The sequence below is a fragment of the Dipodomys ordii genome, unplaced genomic scaffold, assembly GCF_000151885.1.
Source record: "Dipodomys ordii isolate 6190 unplaced genomic scaffold, Dord_2.0 Scaffold67, whole genome shotgun sequence".
In the NCBI taxonomy this organism is placed as follows: domain Eukaryota; kingdom Metazoa; phylum Chordata; class Mammalia; order Rodentia; family Heteromyidae; genus Dipodomys; species Dipodomys ordii.
This window is the reverse complement of record NW_012267283.1, coordinates 17,451-34,233: the sequence shown is the minus strand read 5'-3', so window position 1 is coordinate 34,233 and position 16,783 is coordinate 17,451. Positions and strand designations below refer to the sequence as shown.

The 16,783-nt window shown below is 39.5% G+C and overlaps 1 protein-coding gene and 1 pseudogene across 1 annotated transcript; one reads left to right on the top strand and one right to left on the bottom strand.

Moving 5' to 3' along the window:
- Positions 1–9,467: 9,467 nt before the first annotated feature.
- Zfp37 (ZFP37 zinc finger protein) lies at positions 9,468–13,521 on the bottom strand. Its single transcript, XM_013023217.1, has 3 exons — positions 13,501–13,521; positions 13,265–13,274; positions 9,468–11,753 (listed from the first exon to the last, which is right to left on the bottom strand). Exons 1-3 carry the CDS (start codon positions 13,519–13,521, stop codon positions 10,192–10,194), a joined length of 1,593 nt encoding a protein of 530 aa, XP_012878671.1. The 3' UTR covers positions 9,468–10,191.
- A 2,098-nt stretch (positions 13,522–15,619) lies between these two features.
- LOC105990731 lies at positions 15,620–16,325 on the top strand (annotated as a pseudogene).
- Positions 16,326–16,783: the final 458 nt, after the last annotated feature.

Here is a 16,783-nt window from a genome sequence, read left to right as displayed (position 1 = left end):
AGTTAGGATTACAGGCATGAGCAACCAGCGCCCGGCAGAGCAGATTCATTTTTAATCACAGATTGCTCCAGAGCACCTTTCTTGGGAATAAGCTAGTCATTACTCAGTACCAAGGCCTGATCCAAAGAACCACAGTGTCATTAAAGGCCATAGTACATTCAGCAGAATAAGATATTCCATGCCCAAAACAGCTATAGCATTCCAAGAGAATGTGTGAGGTCAACTAGCCTCATCCTGAGTCTGCTCCAAACAACATGTGTTCTCTTCACTTGTTTTGAAGTGATACACATGATACAATTGCCACCACAACCATGAGAAGTCTAATAGGAAACATAACACTTCAAATAAATGTACTGCCACCAGGCAAGTGTCATAGGACATAGTAATACAAGGAGGTTTAACTGGATACACCAATTAGGAAAACCTGTCAGCCTTCTGAGGGCAGGGGGCAATGCCTGTTCACTGCTGCATGCTCACAATTTCGGGTGTTTATTTTTGTTTTTTCAAGGCATATGGCTAGCACTGAATAAATATTAACAGAATAAAGAAAAGTGGAAGAGACTTTGTGAAAGTTAAAATGTGTTTGTGACTTAAACTAAGTATCACTATCCCACAATACTGTGAATTTTGTGAAATTTATCTAATCACTTCACTTCAATGAAGGAAAAAAAGTGGGAGAGACTGAAAGGAGAAGGAGGATTATGAAACAATCAGGTGATAAGCAAAGGGCCTTCCAAGAAGAGGGAAGAGGAGATATGCAGAAGCTAGCAGCAAGCAGGCCTATAGAAACTTCAAGGACCAAAAGGAAACCTGTGTTGCTGGAGCGTGGACAGCAGAGGGACTGGAGAGGGGGCTTCGTTCATTTGCTAGGGTTGCCCTCACAAAAACTCTGGTTGGTTGTGACAGCAGAGGTTTAAATTTCACAGTCCTGGAAGTCTGAGATCTCCTTGGATTGTATATGGACACCTTCTCCTGTGTGTTCACATGGCCTTCACACTGGGTGAACCTGATCCAGAAGTCTCCAAGATCCCTACAACTGTCGATGTGTGGATCTGTTCAGCTCATCTATGGGTGATAAAGGGAGAATCCATCACTACATTTCCCATCAGTAGTTCAGAATACCAGTGAAGTTCATAGAAGTTTGCAATGAGGAAGACTCATGAAGAATAGGCAGACACAGCAAGGGGCAGGGTTGCCACCTACTGGCCACCCAGAGTTGAACTGTATCAGGGTGTCAGGGCAGCAGAAGTTAGAACCCAGGATCTCCTAGACAAGCTAGGCAAATGCTCTACTACTTGAATCATGCCTCTACTCTTTTGTTTGTTTGTTTTGAGTGTCTATGAACTCATGTCCAGGCACTGATCCTGAGCTTCTTTTGTTCAAGCTAGTGCTCTATCACTTGAACCACAGAGTCACTTCCAGCTTTTTCTTTTCTTTTCTTTCTTGTCAGTCATGGGGCTTGAACTCTAGGGCTGGGCACTGTCCCTCAGCAATTCAGATCAAGACAAGAGCTCTACCACTTGAACCACAGTGCCACTTCCAGTTTTCTGGTAGTTTATTGGAGATAAGACTTTCCTGTCGGGGCTAGCTTTCAACTGCGATCCTCAGATCTCAGCCTCCTGAGTATCTGGGATTATAGGCTTGAGCTACCGGTGCCCTGCACTTCCATCTTTTTCTAACTATCTTATTGGAGATAAGTCTCACAGAGTTTTCTGCCCCTGATGGATTAAAACTGAGATCCTCAGATCTCAGATCACTGCTTCTAACTGTGATCTTCATATTCTTAGATCTCAGCCTCCTGAGTAGCTAGGATTACAAGCAGGAGCCACCAGCACTGGGTTTGATTGACAGATTGATTGATTTTTAATTTTTATTGTAAAGATTATATACAGAGGGGTTATCTGTTACATAAGTTAGGTATGAGCACATTTCTGTTTGAACAGTGTCACCACTACCCCTAATTTTCTCCCAGATTTTTCCCTCCTGACCACTCTCCCAAACAAGTTGTATACTTCATTTCAAACATAGCATCTAGTGAGTATCACCGATTAATTAGTTAACCATTTATCCCAGCATTTCTGTGCATCCCTATCCCCTTCCCAAAGCAGATACACTTAAAATGCAAACCAAAAGGTACAGAAATAAAAAATGCTGACAACCAGGAAAAACAGAAGAAAAAAGAACCACAAATAGTAAAATAAAATAAAAACCTGTTTCCATTTCTTGGAATTTATTTCGGTAAACATCATTTTATATGATCATATGCACATAGCTCTTGAGTCCGTGCAATCTTCTCCTAAGAATATCCTCCTTTAGTTTCACTGTGTGTGTGCTTATGGTCTTGTTTAATTTATCAAGTCCAAGTGTAACTTTTTGTCTTTTACTATTCATTGGGTTTACTTGTAGATTTTTTTTGGGGGGGGAGGTTGGCCATGGGACCTAAACTCTGGTCCTGGGTGCTGTTCCTCAGCTCTTCAGCTCAAGGCTAGTGCTCTACCACTTGAACCACAGCGCCACTTCTGGCTTTTTCTGCTTATGTGGTGCTGAGGAATTGAACCCAGAGCCTTATGCATGCAAGGCAAGGACTCTACCACTGAGCCACCTTCCCAATCCCTACTTCTAGATTTATAGGAAGGAAACCATGCACCCTATGTTTCTTGGGCTCTGGCTTACTTCGCTTAATACAATTTTTTCACATTCTTTCCATTTGCTTATGAATGGGACAATGTCATTCTTTCTGATGGAAGCATAGAATTACATTCTGTATATATACCACATTTTCTTGATCCATGTGCTTACTGAGGGACATCTAGGTTGATTCCATATTGTGGCTAGGGTAAGCAATGCTACAGTGAACATGGCTGTGCTGGTTGCTTTACTGTGGCCTGGTTTGTCATCAACTGGATATATATATACACAGGCGGGGGGTGCTGGGTCATAAGGAAGCTGTATGTATGGTCTTTTGAGGAAACTCCACACTGCTTTCCAGACTGGTTGACAAGTTCATATTCCCACAGTGTAGTAGTGTTCTCTTTTGGCCACATCCCTGCTGGTATCTGTTATTGTTAGTTTTCTTGATAATAGCCATTCTAACTAGGGTGAATTGGAATCTCAGTGTTTTGATTTGTACTTTTTATGGCCAGAGATGTTGACCATCTCTTCATGTGTCTATAGGAAGTTCCATGAACATTCTTACTTCTTCTTCTGAGAAGTCTCAAATCTTTAAGCCTTCAGCCCATTTATTAATTTGGTTGTTGTTTCTTTAAGGAATTTTTTAGGGGTTAAGTTTTTGCACTCTAAGTATATTTTGGATATGAGGCCCTTGTCTGATGCATAATTAGTAAAGATTTTCTTTTATTCTGTGGGCTTTCTATGTATCTTGTTAGCTATGTCCTTTGCCATGCAGAAACTATTTTGATATAATCCCATCTATCCAGTCTTTCTTCAATTTTTTGTGATTATGGATCTTTACTTAGGAAGTTTCAACCCATGCCAAGGAGCCTTATCATTTCTCCCATCCTTTCCTGTAATACTTTCAGGGTATCTGATCTTACATTAAGGTCTATGATTGATTTGGAATTGATTCTGGTTTAGGGTGATTTATAAGGATCTAGCTTCAATTTTCTGCATGTGTATAACCAATTCTAACAGCAGTGTTTGTTGAAGAGGGCGTTTTGGGCTTCCTTATCAAATATCAGTGGCTATAGATCTGCAGGTTCCTTTCTGGGTTTTCTATTCTATTCCTCTGGTCCTCAGGCATATTCTTGTGCCAGTACCAAGCTGGTTTTATTACTATGGCTTTATAATAGAGTTTGACATTTCTACAGCACTCTTCTTCTTACTAAGGATTGATTTTGCTATTCAAGGTCTTCTATTATTCCATATGAATTTTTGGATTGCTTCCTCTAGATCATTGAAGAATGTTGTTGGGATTTTGATGGGTATTGCATTGAATATGTAGACAGATTTGGATAGTATTGCCATTTGCACAATGTTAATCCTTCCAAGCCAGGAGCATGGAAGGTTTTTCCATTTCTTTAAATCTGCTTCAATTACCTTTTTCAGGTGTTTAAAGTTTTTATTGTAGAGATCCTTCACATCTTTGGTAAAGTTAATTCCTAGGTATTTTATTTTTTGAGCATATTACAAAAGGAGTTGCTTTCCTGATTTAAGTCTCATTGTACTCATTTTGTTTTTTGTTTTTTGTTTGGTCGCTTGTGGGGCTTGAACTCTGGGCTTGGGTGCTATCCCTGCACTCTTCAGCTCAAGACAAGCACTCTACTGCTTCAGCCCCATCACCACTTCCGTTTTCTAGTGGCTTATTGGAGATAAAAGTCTCATGGACTTTCCTGCCCGGTCTGGCTTTGAACAGTGATCCTCAGATCTCAGCCTCCTGAGTAGCTAGGATTACAGGCATGAGCCACTGGCGCCCGGCTTATACTCATTGTTGACATACAGAGAAGCTACTGATTTTTATGGGCTAATTTTATACTGTGCTATTTTGCCGATGTTTTAGTTCAGCTCAGGTAACTTGGTAGAATCTATAGGGTTCTTTAAAGCATCATGTCATCTGCAATGAAGGTAGTTTTATTTCTTTTTTTAATTTTTATTTATTTTTTATTGTGAAAATACTATACAGAGGGGTTACAATTACATTGTGGTTTTATAACTACTTGGATCCCTTTTATATTTGTCTCTTGTCTTATTGCTCTTGCTAGGAATTCCAGTACTATATTGCAGAGGAGTAGAAAGAGTAGACATCCTTGTCTTGTTGCTGAGTTTAGAGGAAATGGTTTTACCTTTTCACCAGTAAGCATGATGCTAGCTGTACATTTGCCATATGCAACTTTTGTTATATTGAGGAATGTTCCATAGATTCCTAGCTTCTCCAGAGCTTTTGTCATAAAGGGGTGTTGAGATGATCATGTAGTTGCTTTCCTTGATGTGTTGAATTACACAATTTGACTTGCATATATTAACCCAGCCTTGCTACCCTGGGATGACCCATTTGATCGTAGTGTATTATTTTTTTGGCTAGTTGTTGAATTCACTTGGCCAGAATTTTATTGAGAAGTTTTGCATTGAGGTTTAATAAGAGATAGATCTATAATTCCCTTTCTTTGATGAGTCCTTATATAGTTTTGGGCTCAGGGTTATTCTGGCTTCATAGAATGGGTTCCCTTTCTATTTCATTGAAGAGTTTGAGGAGTATTAGAGTAAGTTCTCTTTTGAAGGCATTATAGAAGATAGTTGTATTCTAATTTTATTCCCCTGTGGTCTGAGAGAATGCAGGGCATAATTTCAATGTTTTTGTATTTGGACCAATTTGCTTTGTGACCTAACATGTAGTCTATTTTGGAGAATGTTTCATGTGCTTCTGAGAAAAACATGTATTCTGTTGCTGATGGGTGAAATATTCTATAGATGTCTGTTAAGTCTAGTTGGTCTATGCAGTTGTTTAGATCTGAGGTTTCTCTGTTGAGTTTTTGCCAGGTTGATCTATCCAATGGGGAAAGTGGTGTTAAAGTCACCAACAATCAATGTCTTTAGATCTATGGGTGATTTTAGAGAAAGTAGTGTTTCTTGGATAAATTTGAGTGTTCCAGTATTTGCTGAATAGATATTTAGAATGCCTGAACTCTGGGCCTGGGTACTATCCCTCAGCTCTTCAGGTCAAGGCTAGCACTCTACCACTTGAGCCACAGCACCACTTCCGGCTTTTTTTCTTTTTGCTTATGTGGTGCTGAGGAATCAAACCCAGGGCCTCATGCATGCAAGGCAAGCACTCTACCACTGAGCCACCTTCCCAGCCCCTAGAGATCCTTGTCCTTCTTTATCTCTTCTCACTAATTTTAATTTGAAGTCTATTTTATCTGATATTAAGATTGCTACTCCAGTCTGTTTGTGGGGGCCATTTGCTTGGTAGATTTTATTCCAGCCTTTCACTTTCAGAATATATTTGTTTTTGTGGGGAAGGTGCATCTCTTGAAGACAGCAGATGGAGATAGATGGATCCTACTTTTTGATCCAACTATACAGTCTATGTGATTTATGCAGCATCTTATAAGTGATTCAAAGTAAGGGTGGGTAATAGTCTATACCAGGTTGTTGAGATATGACTGGCTAGTGTGGAGAAGAGATTTATGGAATGCTTACATGCCCCAACAGTCCACTTTTAGCCAGATGACCTAACAAAAACTCACTGGCGCATTGGAAATGGAATTAGTGACCTTGTCCCCAATCACCCTCTTCAATAATTGAACACATCATTAATTAAGAATGCCAGAGGGAATTTTCAGGTAATGTTACATAATATGCTAACCTTAGCAAAAAGCCGAGTGAGAGTGCTAGGCTCTCAGTTCAAGTCCCATTTGGAAGAGAAGAAGGAAGGAAGAAGGAAGGAAGGAAGGAAGGAAGGAAGGAAAGGTGGGTTTAGATGATACTAAAATGTAATAGCAGGGAGGGGGGAGGCTGGGAAGGGATGTGAAGGGTAAACAGAGGAGGCAATGCTTGGTAAGAAATGTACGCATTATCCTGCCCATGCAATTGTAACCCCTCTGTACAGTATGTTCACAAATAAAATAAAATTAAATTAAATTAAAAAAACAAACAAAAAATAAATAAATAAAATGTAATAGCTTCCCAATAAATATGATTTCCTTCAACTGTCCCACTCTTCTTTTGAGGTTAGATCCTGTCTTGTCTGTGTCTTAGGTAAGTTCCTTCCTTTCTCTGGGCCTCAGTGTGGTCATGAGAAAATGAGAAGACTGGTTCTGAAATGGGGCGGAGGGAACATCTTTTGTTAATTTGAGAAACTGGAGAACACTACAGATATCTGGCCTCCAGGATCCTGAGACAAGAAAGCTTGTGCAAAGCCAAGGCTGGTCGCCAAAAGTGGAAGGGTCTATGTCATATAACATGTCTATAAAACCTGCATTGAGAAACACTGCATGATACCATGTGAGCCTTGAAAAACTTCCCCTTCTGACAACAAATCAATGCTTCTTTCTTCAAAGTATGTCAGATAGGCAGCAGTGCTTCTGAAACCTGTTTTGGTTAAAGAATGTACATTTTGTTTCTAACTCTTTAATAGTTCCCTAAACAATTAATTACATGCCTAAAATATCATCCCCTTCTGTTGACCTGCTCCTGTCTGAAGGCTAGCTCTTGCTTTTTGCTGCTGCCTGCCACACTGATCAGATACTTTTTAAATCACAGATTGCTCCAGAGCACCTTTCTTGGGAATCAGCTAGTCATTACTCAGTACCCAGGCCTGGTACAAAGAACCACAGGGTCATTAAAGGCTACAGTACATTCATCAAGAATAATACAAGCATTCTACTGCCCAGAGCAGCAAAGGAAGTAAGCCATAGCATTCCAGGAGAAAGTATGAGGTCAACTAGCCTTGTTCTGAGTCTGCTCCAAACAACCTGCATTCTCTTCACTTGTTCTTTTTTTTCTGTTAGTCATGGGGCTTGAACTTTGGTCCTGGGCCCTGTCCCAGAGCTCTTCAGCTCAAGGCTAGAGCTCTATAACTTTTAGCCACAGCACCACTTCTGGTAGTCAGGTGATGAATTGGAGATGAGAGTCTCAGATTTTTCTATCCGGGTGGCTTTGAACCATGATCCTCAGATCTCTGCCTCCTGAGTAGCTAGGATTACACGCATGAGCCACTGGTGCCCCACTCTCCACTTGCTCTTGAAGTGATGAACTTGACACAATAGTCACCAAAGTCTAATAGGAAGCTTAGAGCAGTTCAGATAAATGCATTGCCACTGGACAAGTGTCATAGGACATAGTAATACAAGGAGGTTTCACTGAAGGCCCCAATTATGAAAATCTGTCAGCCTTCTGAGGGCAGGGACAATGCCTATTCACAGATGCATGCTCAGAATTTGGGTTGTTTTGTGGGTTTTTTTGACCAGGCGTATGGCCATCACTGAGTAAATATTAGTAGAATGAATAAAAGTGGAAGAGACTGAAAGGAGAAGGAAGATTATGAAACAATCAGGTGATAAGCAAAGGGCCTTCCAAGAAGAGGGAAGAGGAGATATGCAGAAGCTAGCAGCAAGCAGGCCTAGAGAAAGTTCAAGGACCAAAAGGAAACCTGTGTTGCTGGAGCATGGACAGCAGAGGGACTGGTAAGGGGGCTTTGTTTATTAGCTAGGGTTGCCCTCACAAAAGCTCTGCTGTCAGCAGTTTAAATTTCACAGCACTGGAAGTCTGAGATCTTCTGAGATCTCTCTCTTTGGATTGTATATGGACACCTTCTCCTGTGTGTTCACATGGCCTTCATACTGGGTGAACCAGATCCAGAAAAGTCTCCAGCATCCCTCCAACTGTTGAGGTGTGGATTTATTCAGCTCATCTGTGGGTAACAGAAGCAGAATCCATCACTACATTTCCCATCAGTAGTTCAGGACACCAGTGAAGTTCATAGTGGTAAAGAGGACGACTCAGAAGGGAGCAGGGTTCCCACTTACTGCGCCCCCCCCCAGAGTTGAACTGTATCAGTGTAGAAGGTGAGGGTGGGTGTTGAACAGAGTCTCCTACAAGCTATTTAAGTACTCTTCTACATGAATCATGGCCCAGCCCCCTTTTTCCAGTCCTGAGGCTTGAACTCATAGCTTGGTGCCATCTCTGAGCTTCTTTTGGTCAAGGCTAGTGTTGTGCCACCTGAGCCACAACACTACTTTTGGCTTTTTCTAAGTAGTTTATTGGAAATAAAAGTTTCATGGATTTTCCTGCCCAGGATGGCTTCAAACTAGTATTATCAGATGTCCCTCTCCTAAGTAGTCAGGATTGTAGGCATGAGATGCCAGCACCCAGCCCTGCATTTTTTTGGAGGGGGGAGGCTGAGTGCCAGTGGCTCACACCTTAATCCTAGCCACTCAGGAGGCTGAGAAGCAAAGATCACGGTTCAAAGCCAGCCCAGGCAAGAAAGAGTCTGTGAGACTCTTATCTCCAAGTAACTACCAGAAATTCAGAAGTGGTGCTATGGCTCAAAATAGCAGAGTACTAGCCTTGAGCACAAAAGCTCAGGGACAGCAGCCAAGCCTTGACCAAAAAAACTGACCAAAATTGACCCAAAAAAATGTAACTGTGAAAATAATACAAGTACATGATACAAACTTCAAGCAGTATACATAAAAGGTCTTACTCCCAGCTCAGACTCCCCAATCCTGTATTCCTACACTTAATGGCAACTGTTAATAAGTTTCTTCTGGATTGTTTTAAAAACAAAATGAATTCACAGACAAATATATAAACATATATGCATACATACACGCACAAGGAGAAACACAGAGAAATACACACATACCTATTATTACACAACAATGATCATGGTTCCACAATCTACTTTTTAGTAACAGTGTATCTTGGATGTCATTTCCTGTGTATTTCTATGCTCAGCCGCATTTCTCCTATTATTTAATTTCATGTTAATAATTTTGAGATAAATGAAAAGCCTTTTATAAACCTTTTTATTTGTTTATAAACTTGGATACACATTAAGCGCTACTTGATAACATCTTTAATGGCGATGAGTGCATGTGTTTGCATGGTAATTACTAGATAGGCAAATGCAATTCTAATATATGGTATATAAATACACAGAATCCAAACAACTTAGGAACTGTTGGCACAGTTAACCTGTTCCTTCAATGCTCTGATTATTCAAATGATTCACAATTTGAACTTTATGTTTTAATCTTTTTATGTTTTTTAGGGCTTTTAAAATATGTTTTAATCTTAACATCTAGCTCATGTACAACAGTTGAGAATCATAAAAGTATTTTTTTGGTTGGAGTGTGATATCAAGCTAATCTCTCATTTCCATCCGTTACTTCTATGTAAGATCTGTATTCGAATTCTCTCATGTAGAACAAGGCAATGTCTAAAGGTTTTCTAACATTTTTCAAGTTCAGACTATCTCTAAGGTTAAATAAAACCATCAGTTCAGCTATCAAATTTCTCATATGAAGGGCTAATCATCCAAGTACTTTATATACATGTATGAAAATAGAACACTGTAACTTATTGGAATTGTTTTAAGAAGTGGGAGAGAAGAGGCACTACGAAGGAGGTGAGTTTGACTGGGGTATACTATATGAATGTACAAGAATATCACAGTAAACCCCCACTTACAACTAAGATATGCTAATAAAAACGCAAAAATACTTTCCTGCATTAACTTGATTCATAAGATTTCTCTTCTGAATGAGTTTTCATATGTTTTGTAAGGGATATATTTTGTTTAAAAGCTTTCCCACATTTACTACATTCATAGGGTTTCTCTCCAGTGTGGGATCTCTGATGTATAACAAGTTGTGACTTTGCATTGAATGCTTTTCCACATTCATTACATTCAAAAGGTTTCTCCCCTGTATGAGTTCTCTGATGTACAATAAGGTGTGCCTTTTGGCTAAAAGCTTTGCCACAATCATTACATTCAAAGGGTTTCTCCCCAGTATGAACTCTCTGGTGTTGAGTAAGGCCTTCAATTTGTTTAAAGGCCTTCCCACACTGACTACATTCAAAGGGACTTTCACCTGTATGTGTTCTCAAATGATATGTAAGAGATGAACTATGTCCAAAGGCTTTCCCACATTCATCACATTTATAAGGTTTCTCCTTTGTATGAGTTCGCTGATGTATAAGGAGGTGTGACTTCTTGCTGAATGTCTTCCCACATTCATTACATTCAAAGGGTTTCTCGCCAGTATGAATTCGCATATGCTTAGTCAGGGATGAGCTGTACTTAAAGGCTTTGCCACATTCATTACATTCATATGGTATTTCACCTGTATGAGTTCTCACATGCTCAGTAAGAGACGAATTATACCTGAAGGATTTCCCACATTCCTTGCACTCATAAGGCTTCTCGCCTGTATGAGATCTCACATGTTGAATAAGGTTTGAGCTATGTCTGAAGGTTTTCCCACATTCAGTACATTCATAGGGCTTTTCTCCAGTATGAATTCTTAAGTGGTCAGTGAGGGCATGTTTATGACCATGGGCTTTGCCACACTGAGTACATTCATACGGTTTTTCTCCCGTGTGAGTTCTCTGATGTACAATGAGGTGGGACTTTTGGCTAAAGGCTATCCCACATTCGTTACACTCATAAGGCTTCTCCCCAGTATGAATTCTCTGGTGGTCAATGAGTCCTTGTTTATGGCTAAGAACTTTCCCACATTGATTACATTCATAGGGTTTCACAGAAGCTTCCGTTTTGCCAGGCTTAGTAGATGAACTATGGCTGGATGATTTATTACGTTTTTCTCCAGTTTTAATTTTGTCTTGCTTAGCAGGGGATGAGCTAGGATGGCATAATTTGTCACTTTTCTTGCCAATTTGAGTTTTGTCACACTTACCAGACAAATTATGGTTGGATAATTTCTCACATTTCTTTCCGACTTCCTTTTTGTCTTTCTTTGTATCAGAGAAGCCATGCCTGAATGATTTCTCATGTTCTTTAACTGTATCAGGTTTCTTTTTTGCATTTTTTTTCATCTCATCAGGTGAATCTAAATTCTGTTTCAAACTTTTTTCATGTGAATCAAATTTAAGAAGTCTTTTTTTTGATTGTGCATGTTTTGTACTCACATTATTCTTTTCCCCCAATGAACCACTTTCTTCATTGCTTTTTTTCTTATTTGGAGTTTTCTTCTTGAATGTAACTTTCCCAATGAGCTCCTTTTGAGATTTCTGGGTATTCTCTGGCTGGTCATCATCTTGCTGGACTTCTTCTAAAATGAAATTCAATGAGATTCTTGTGAATTTCTAGACTCTCATTTAATATCTTTGTAAGTTTCACAAGGAAATGTCTGGTTGTAGGGTTGAATCTTTATTCAACTCTCATATCTCAAAGTGAAATATATATCAATAGCAAATGTCTCTATCTTCCTGGACTTGAAGGGGAAATGCTACAATAAAATAAAGAAAAGAAAATTGATAATAGTGATGAGAAACAGCTTTGGATGCTTGAAAATATAACCTTGTAGGCTGGGACAGAAATATAAGTAGCAGCAAGTAAGGAATAACAAGTTAAAAGAGGTTAGGATTATAGTTAGTGCTTTTTATGGGAGGGATGGTATTGGGGTTTGAACTCAGGGCACTGCACATGAGAAGCAGGTGCTCTTATTGTTGAGCCATGCCTACAGTCCTGCAGTTATCAGAATAAATTCTGATTTTTTTAAAAAAGAAGGGAAGGTAAAAGGAACTCTAAAGATAAGACTTGCAATTTCTGATGCCTTAAGACAAACTTTTCTATAAGAAGTTAAATAGGGGGCTGGGAAGGTGGCTCAGTGGTAGAACACTTGCCTTGCATGCCTGAGGCCCTGGGTTCGATTCCCCAGCACCACATAAGCAAAAAGAAAAAAGCCAGAAGTGGCATTGTGGCTCAAGTGGTAGAGCGCAAGCCTTGAGCTGAAGAGCTGAGGGACAGCGCCCAGGCCCAGAGTTCAGGCCCACGACCAGACCTTCCCCCCACAAAAACCCAAAAAACAAGAAGTTAAATAGGAATATAGACAAAGGAATTGGAGATGTCCATTTAAAATCATCAGAGTTGGATAAGTAGCTGTAGTTGCATAATAAATTATCTATTTGATGGGAATATAATAGAAAACAGGAATGGATAGTGGAAGACACAACCTCAGGGGCACTTCAATAGAGTGAAAAGGAGTGGAAGTTGGTGAGTAAATAGTAATGAAGCATTTAGAGGCAGAGGACAAACCACTGAAATGGTGTTATTTAGATGTTCAAGAGCCTCCGGCTAATCAAAACTAGTGAAGTATGTACTGGAAGGTAAACAGTGGTGATGAAGACTTCTGTGGAATCTGACTGTAAAAATGGAGGAGAAAATGGACATGATTATGTGTCATAGACCACAGACCTGGAGCATTTCATAGTGAAAAGAGGGGAAATAAAGTCATTTGAAGGCAGAACCATATGCCAAGACATTTGGAAGAAAGACCTAAGAATGTTTGAGTATATAAGGAAAGAATTTGACACCTTGGGAAATTAGAGTGCAGATGGAGTATGGTAGAATAATTGAGGATATAAGAAAAACAGGAGAATTTATTAAGCATTACTTTAAGGAAGGTAAATATAAATGGGATTGAGAGAAGAGCTAAAAGGCGTCTTCTGAAAGCTGAGCAAAAGAGTGAATGAATAAGGAAAGGGGGCTATATGAAGGGATCAGTTAACTTTCTGAGGGGCCAATATTAGAGGAACAGAGCCCTGGTTTTTATATTTTTACCTGCCACAATCTGAAAGCATTATAGACTATATTGTTGTTCTCTATGGAACGATTATACCTCCTAGGCCCTTCAAAAGCACAGCCACTTGAACTGCAGCACACTTCCTGGTGAAAAGATGACCTATTTCCACCCTGTTGGTCTAGAAGTAACCTAGTAATGCTCCAACCAATAACATTTAAGCTGAAAAATCACTTCCAAACAGTGTTTTTGAAGGTTATCATGTGTTTCTGCTTACCATTTTCCTCCTTTGCCACATGATCAGAATTTTCCAAATAAGAAACAATCTTTTACCCTAAGTCCCCAAATGAAAATTATGCAGAGTTGGGGTATAGACGAGGCAAAACCTTTTCTTATAAGCCATTAAGGGTTTAGGATCATTCCTTAATGGAACAAAACATAGTTTAAGCTGATGGATACAAGTAGAATAACTAAAGTCTCATAAGAAACTTCACTAGAGAAACTTCTATATACAAAGATTCATAAAAGGAAGAGATATTAGACTCTCCAAGGATAAGAAATCTTTTTTAATTTGAACTCTTCTTCTGTGGGAGATTCTAATTATAATTAATGTTATTTCCTGTTTTTTTTAAGGTGTTAGGGCAGTGGGGCACATGTGTGCAGGGGCAGCTACAGGAGTTGGGAAGGTGGCCCCTAGGCAAAGGCTGTCCTAGTGAACTTATCCATGATTATTAGACCTGGCCATTCGGGCCTCCTGACCTCACACACTGCCTTTCCAAAGTCCTCCACACACTTTCCTAATTATGCTAGTTAAAAACAAAAACAAACTTCAATGTGATCTTCCTCCTTTATAAAGAAAGCTTCCTCATGTCAGAGCTGTTTGACTCATTCAAATGAAGGATCAGAGCTCTACATAAAAATGCGAAATGCAAGTAGTCCAGCACTCTGAACAGATACTAAAAACAGCCTCAAAGAACCCACTGCTTGTGAACAGTAGGAGAAACTAGATTCTGGGGGAAAATGCTTAATGAATGAAGCTTTCCAGCCAGCCACTGATCTCTTTAAACCTATTACCTGCAATCACAGTCACATTATATTATCTCTCACCCTGAGCTTCCTCATGCACTATTTATATACAGTCTATAGGATCTCTAGAAAACACCAGAGTTATCAGGCAAAGAATATATTAAATGTCTGAGGGGCTACTGTGAGGCATTTTTCTTTTTTCTTTTTTTTTTCTTTTTTTGGAGGGGTCCGGTCTTCTTTTTTCTTTTTTCTTTTATTTTTATTTATTTATTTTTTTGTTGTTGGTTGTGGGTCTTGAACTCAGGACCTGGGTACTTTCTCTGAGCTCTTCTGCTCAAGGCTAGCATTCTACCACTTAAGCCACTGTTCCACTTCCAGTTTTCCGGTGGTTAATTGGAGATAAGAGAGAGTCTCATGGACTTTTCTGCACAGGCTGGCTTTGAACTGTGATCTTCAGATGTCAGCCTCCTTAGTAGCTAGGATTACAGGAGTGAGCCATCAGCACCTGGCTAACTTGTTTCTTTTTATTATTATCTTTAAGTAGTTACCCAAAGGAGTTGCCATTTAACAAAGCAGTTTATGAATACAATATATTTTGATCAATGTCACCCCTTTCCACATTCTCACCCATATCTCACCTACCCACCCCTTCCTTCACTCTTCTTAATTTTGAAGGATATATGTTGGATTCTTGGCTACATTTCCCTTTTCTTCTCTTCATTCATCTACCCCTTTCTCCTTGTCCTCACTCCACTCCTTTTGAGTACCCACTTCCTGATATTTTAAAAGTTTTGCTCACTTTCTAAGGAATTACCCTGTTTGGGATCTCCCTTGAATCTACCATATTTCAATTAATACATCTGTATACACTTGCATACCACCCAACATATTTACTTATAAGTTTACATGCTAAATCTAGTTTCTATATATAAGGGAAAACATGTATCCTCTGCCTAATCTGGGCCTAACTCATATGAAGCATATTTCTATGGCCAGATAATGAAACTCCTAAAACCAGTACCTACAGTGTCTATTTCTGTCAGGAGATGTTCCTTTTATTTATGTATTTATTTATTTTTTATTTTCTTTGGTCAGTTGTGGAGCTTTAACTCAGGGCCTGGGCATGCTTGTCCCTGAGCTTTTTCACTCAAAGTTAGCACTCCACCACTCTGAACCACAGCATCATTTCCAGTTTTCTGAGGATTCATTGGAGATAAGAGTCTCTTGGACTTTCCTGCTCAGACTGGCTTTGAACTGAGATCCTCAGATCTCACCCTCCTGAATAGCTAAGATCATAGGCGTGAGCCACCGGCATGCACTTGTTTTTTAAATCTTTTTTTGAGGTGATCCTTTTGAGTCAGTGATCACACACAGAACTACAGATACATGCAGGGTATACCCTAAAGTTCTTCAAAAGGAAGAAATAGGAAAATGGTAACCTCTCTGTGCAAAACCTTAATAATAAGTTGTTTAAGAAAAGAAGAAGTAATGTGAATGAAGATTCCTTCTGTGTTGCGGGGATAAGCATAATTGATCGTTACCCAGGAGACCCCAAGAACTTAGTCTTTGGATAGGCCTCTTTGATGGATGGCAGGGGGATATTCAGCTTTGCCAAGTATGGCAGGGATTTCTATAGCTCACACTATAAGGACAAAGTGAACAAGCCTGAAAGAGTATCTTCCAGTGACTATTCCATTTTTAATAGTACTATGTTCCTGAGATCACTGGTGTTTCACTGCTGTGATTCTGTAAGACTTTAACCCGTGAGACTGGACACAAACTTGTACTGAGACACAAGTGGCTTGTATGCCTAGGGCAAGTCTCCAACCACTTGGAAGAAGCTAACTGGCATACTGTACATCTTTGCCCTATCTACTTGCTCAAGTTGGAATGTGCTCTTGCCTTAAATATTGTAGAAAGATACAAAGAACTGATGAGGTGGATGGATGATAAACACACTGACATATCTAGAACAACTTCAAAGCCCAGCTATGAAACACTGTAAATGTGCCAAAACCAGCAGAAGCCTTTAAGGAATGGAAAAAGTGAGTGATATGATGCCTTACTGTTCTCTAAAACTAAGGAGTAATTAAATCAATCCTTGTACATTACTTTCATTTGAGTGGAGTATTTCATTGGAATAAACCATTTACCCACTGAAAAAAAAATGTGATGGTAATATGGTCAAAATACTTCATATGAAACTATAGATCAATGAAATCCGTTGAAACCATTTTAAGAAAAGAGGACGAGGATGAATGATAGAGAGATGAATCTGACGAGAGGACATTTTATTTGTATCTATCTATACATGGAAATATCACAATGAAATCCCCCTGTATAACTGATACATGTTAATAAAAAATCTTTAAAAGAAAATATGGGGCTGGGAAGGTGGCTCAGTGGTAGAGCGCTTGCCTTGCATGCATGAGGCCCTGGGTTTGATTCCTCAGCACCACATAAGCAGGAAAAAAAAAAGCCAGAAGTGGCACTGTGGCTCAAGTGGTAAAGTGCTAGCCTTGAGCTAAAGAGCT

Bases quoted from the DNA above. Each gene is read 5' to 3' on its own strand.
- Zfp37 (XM_013023217.1), bottom strand. From the start codon at position 13,521: ATGTGGCAAAGGAGGAAAATG.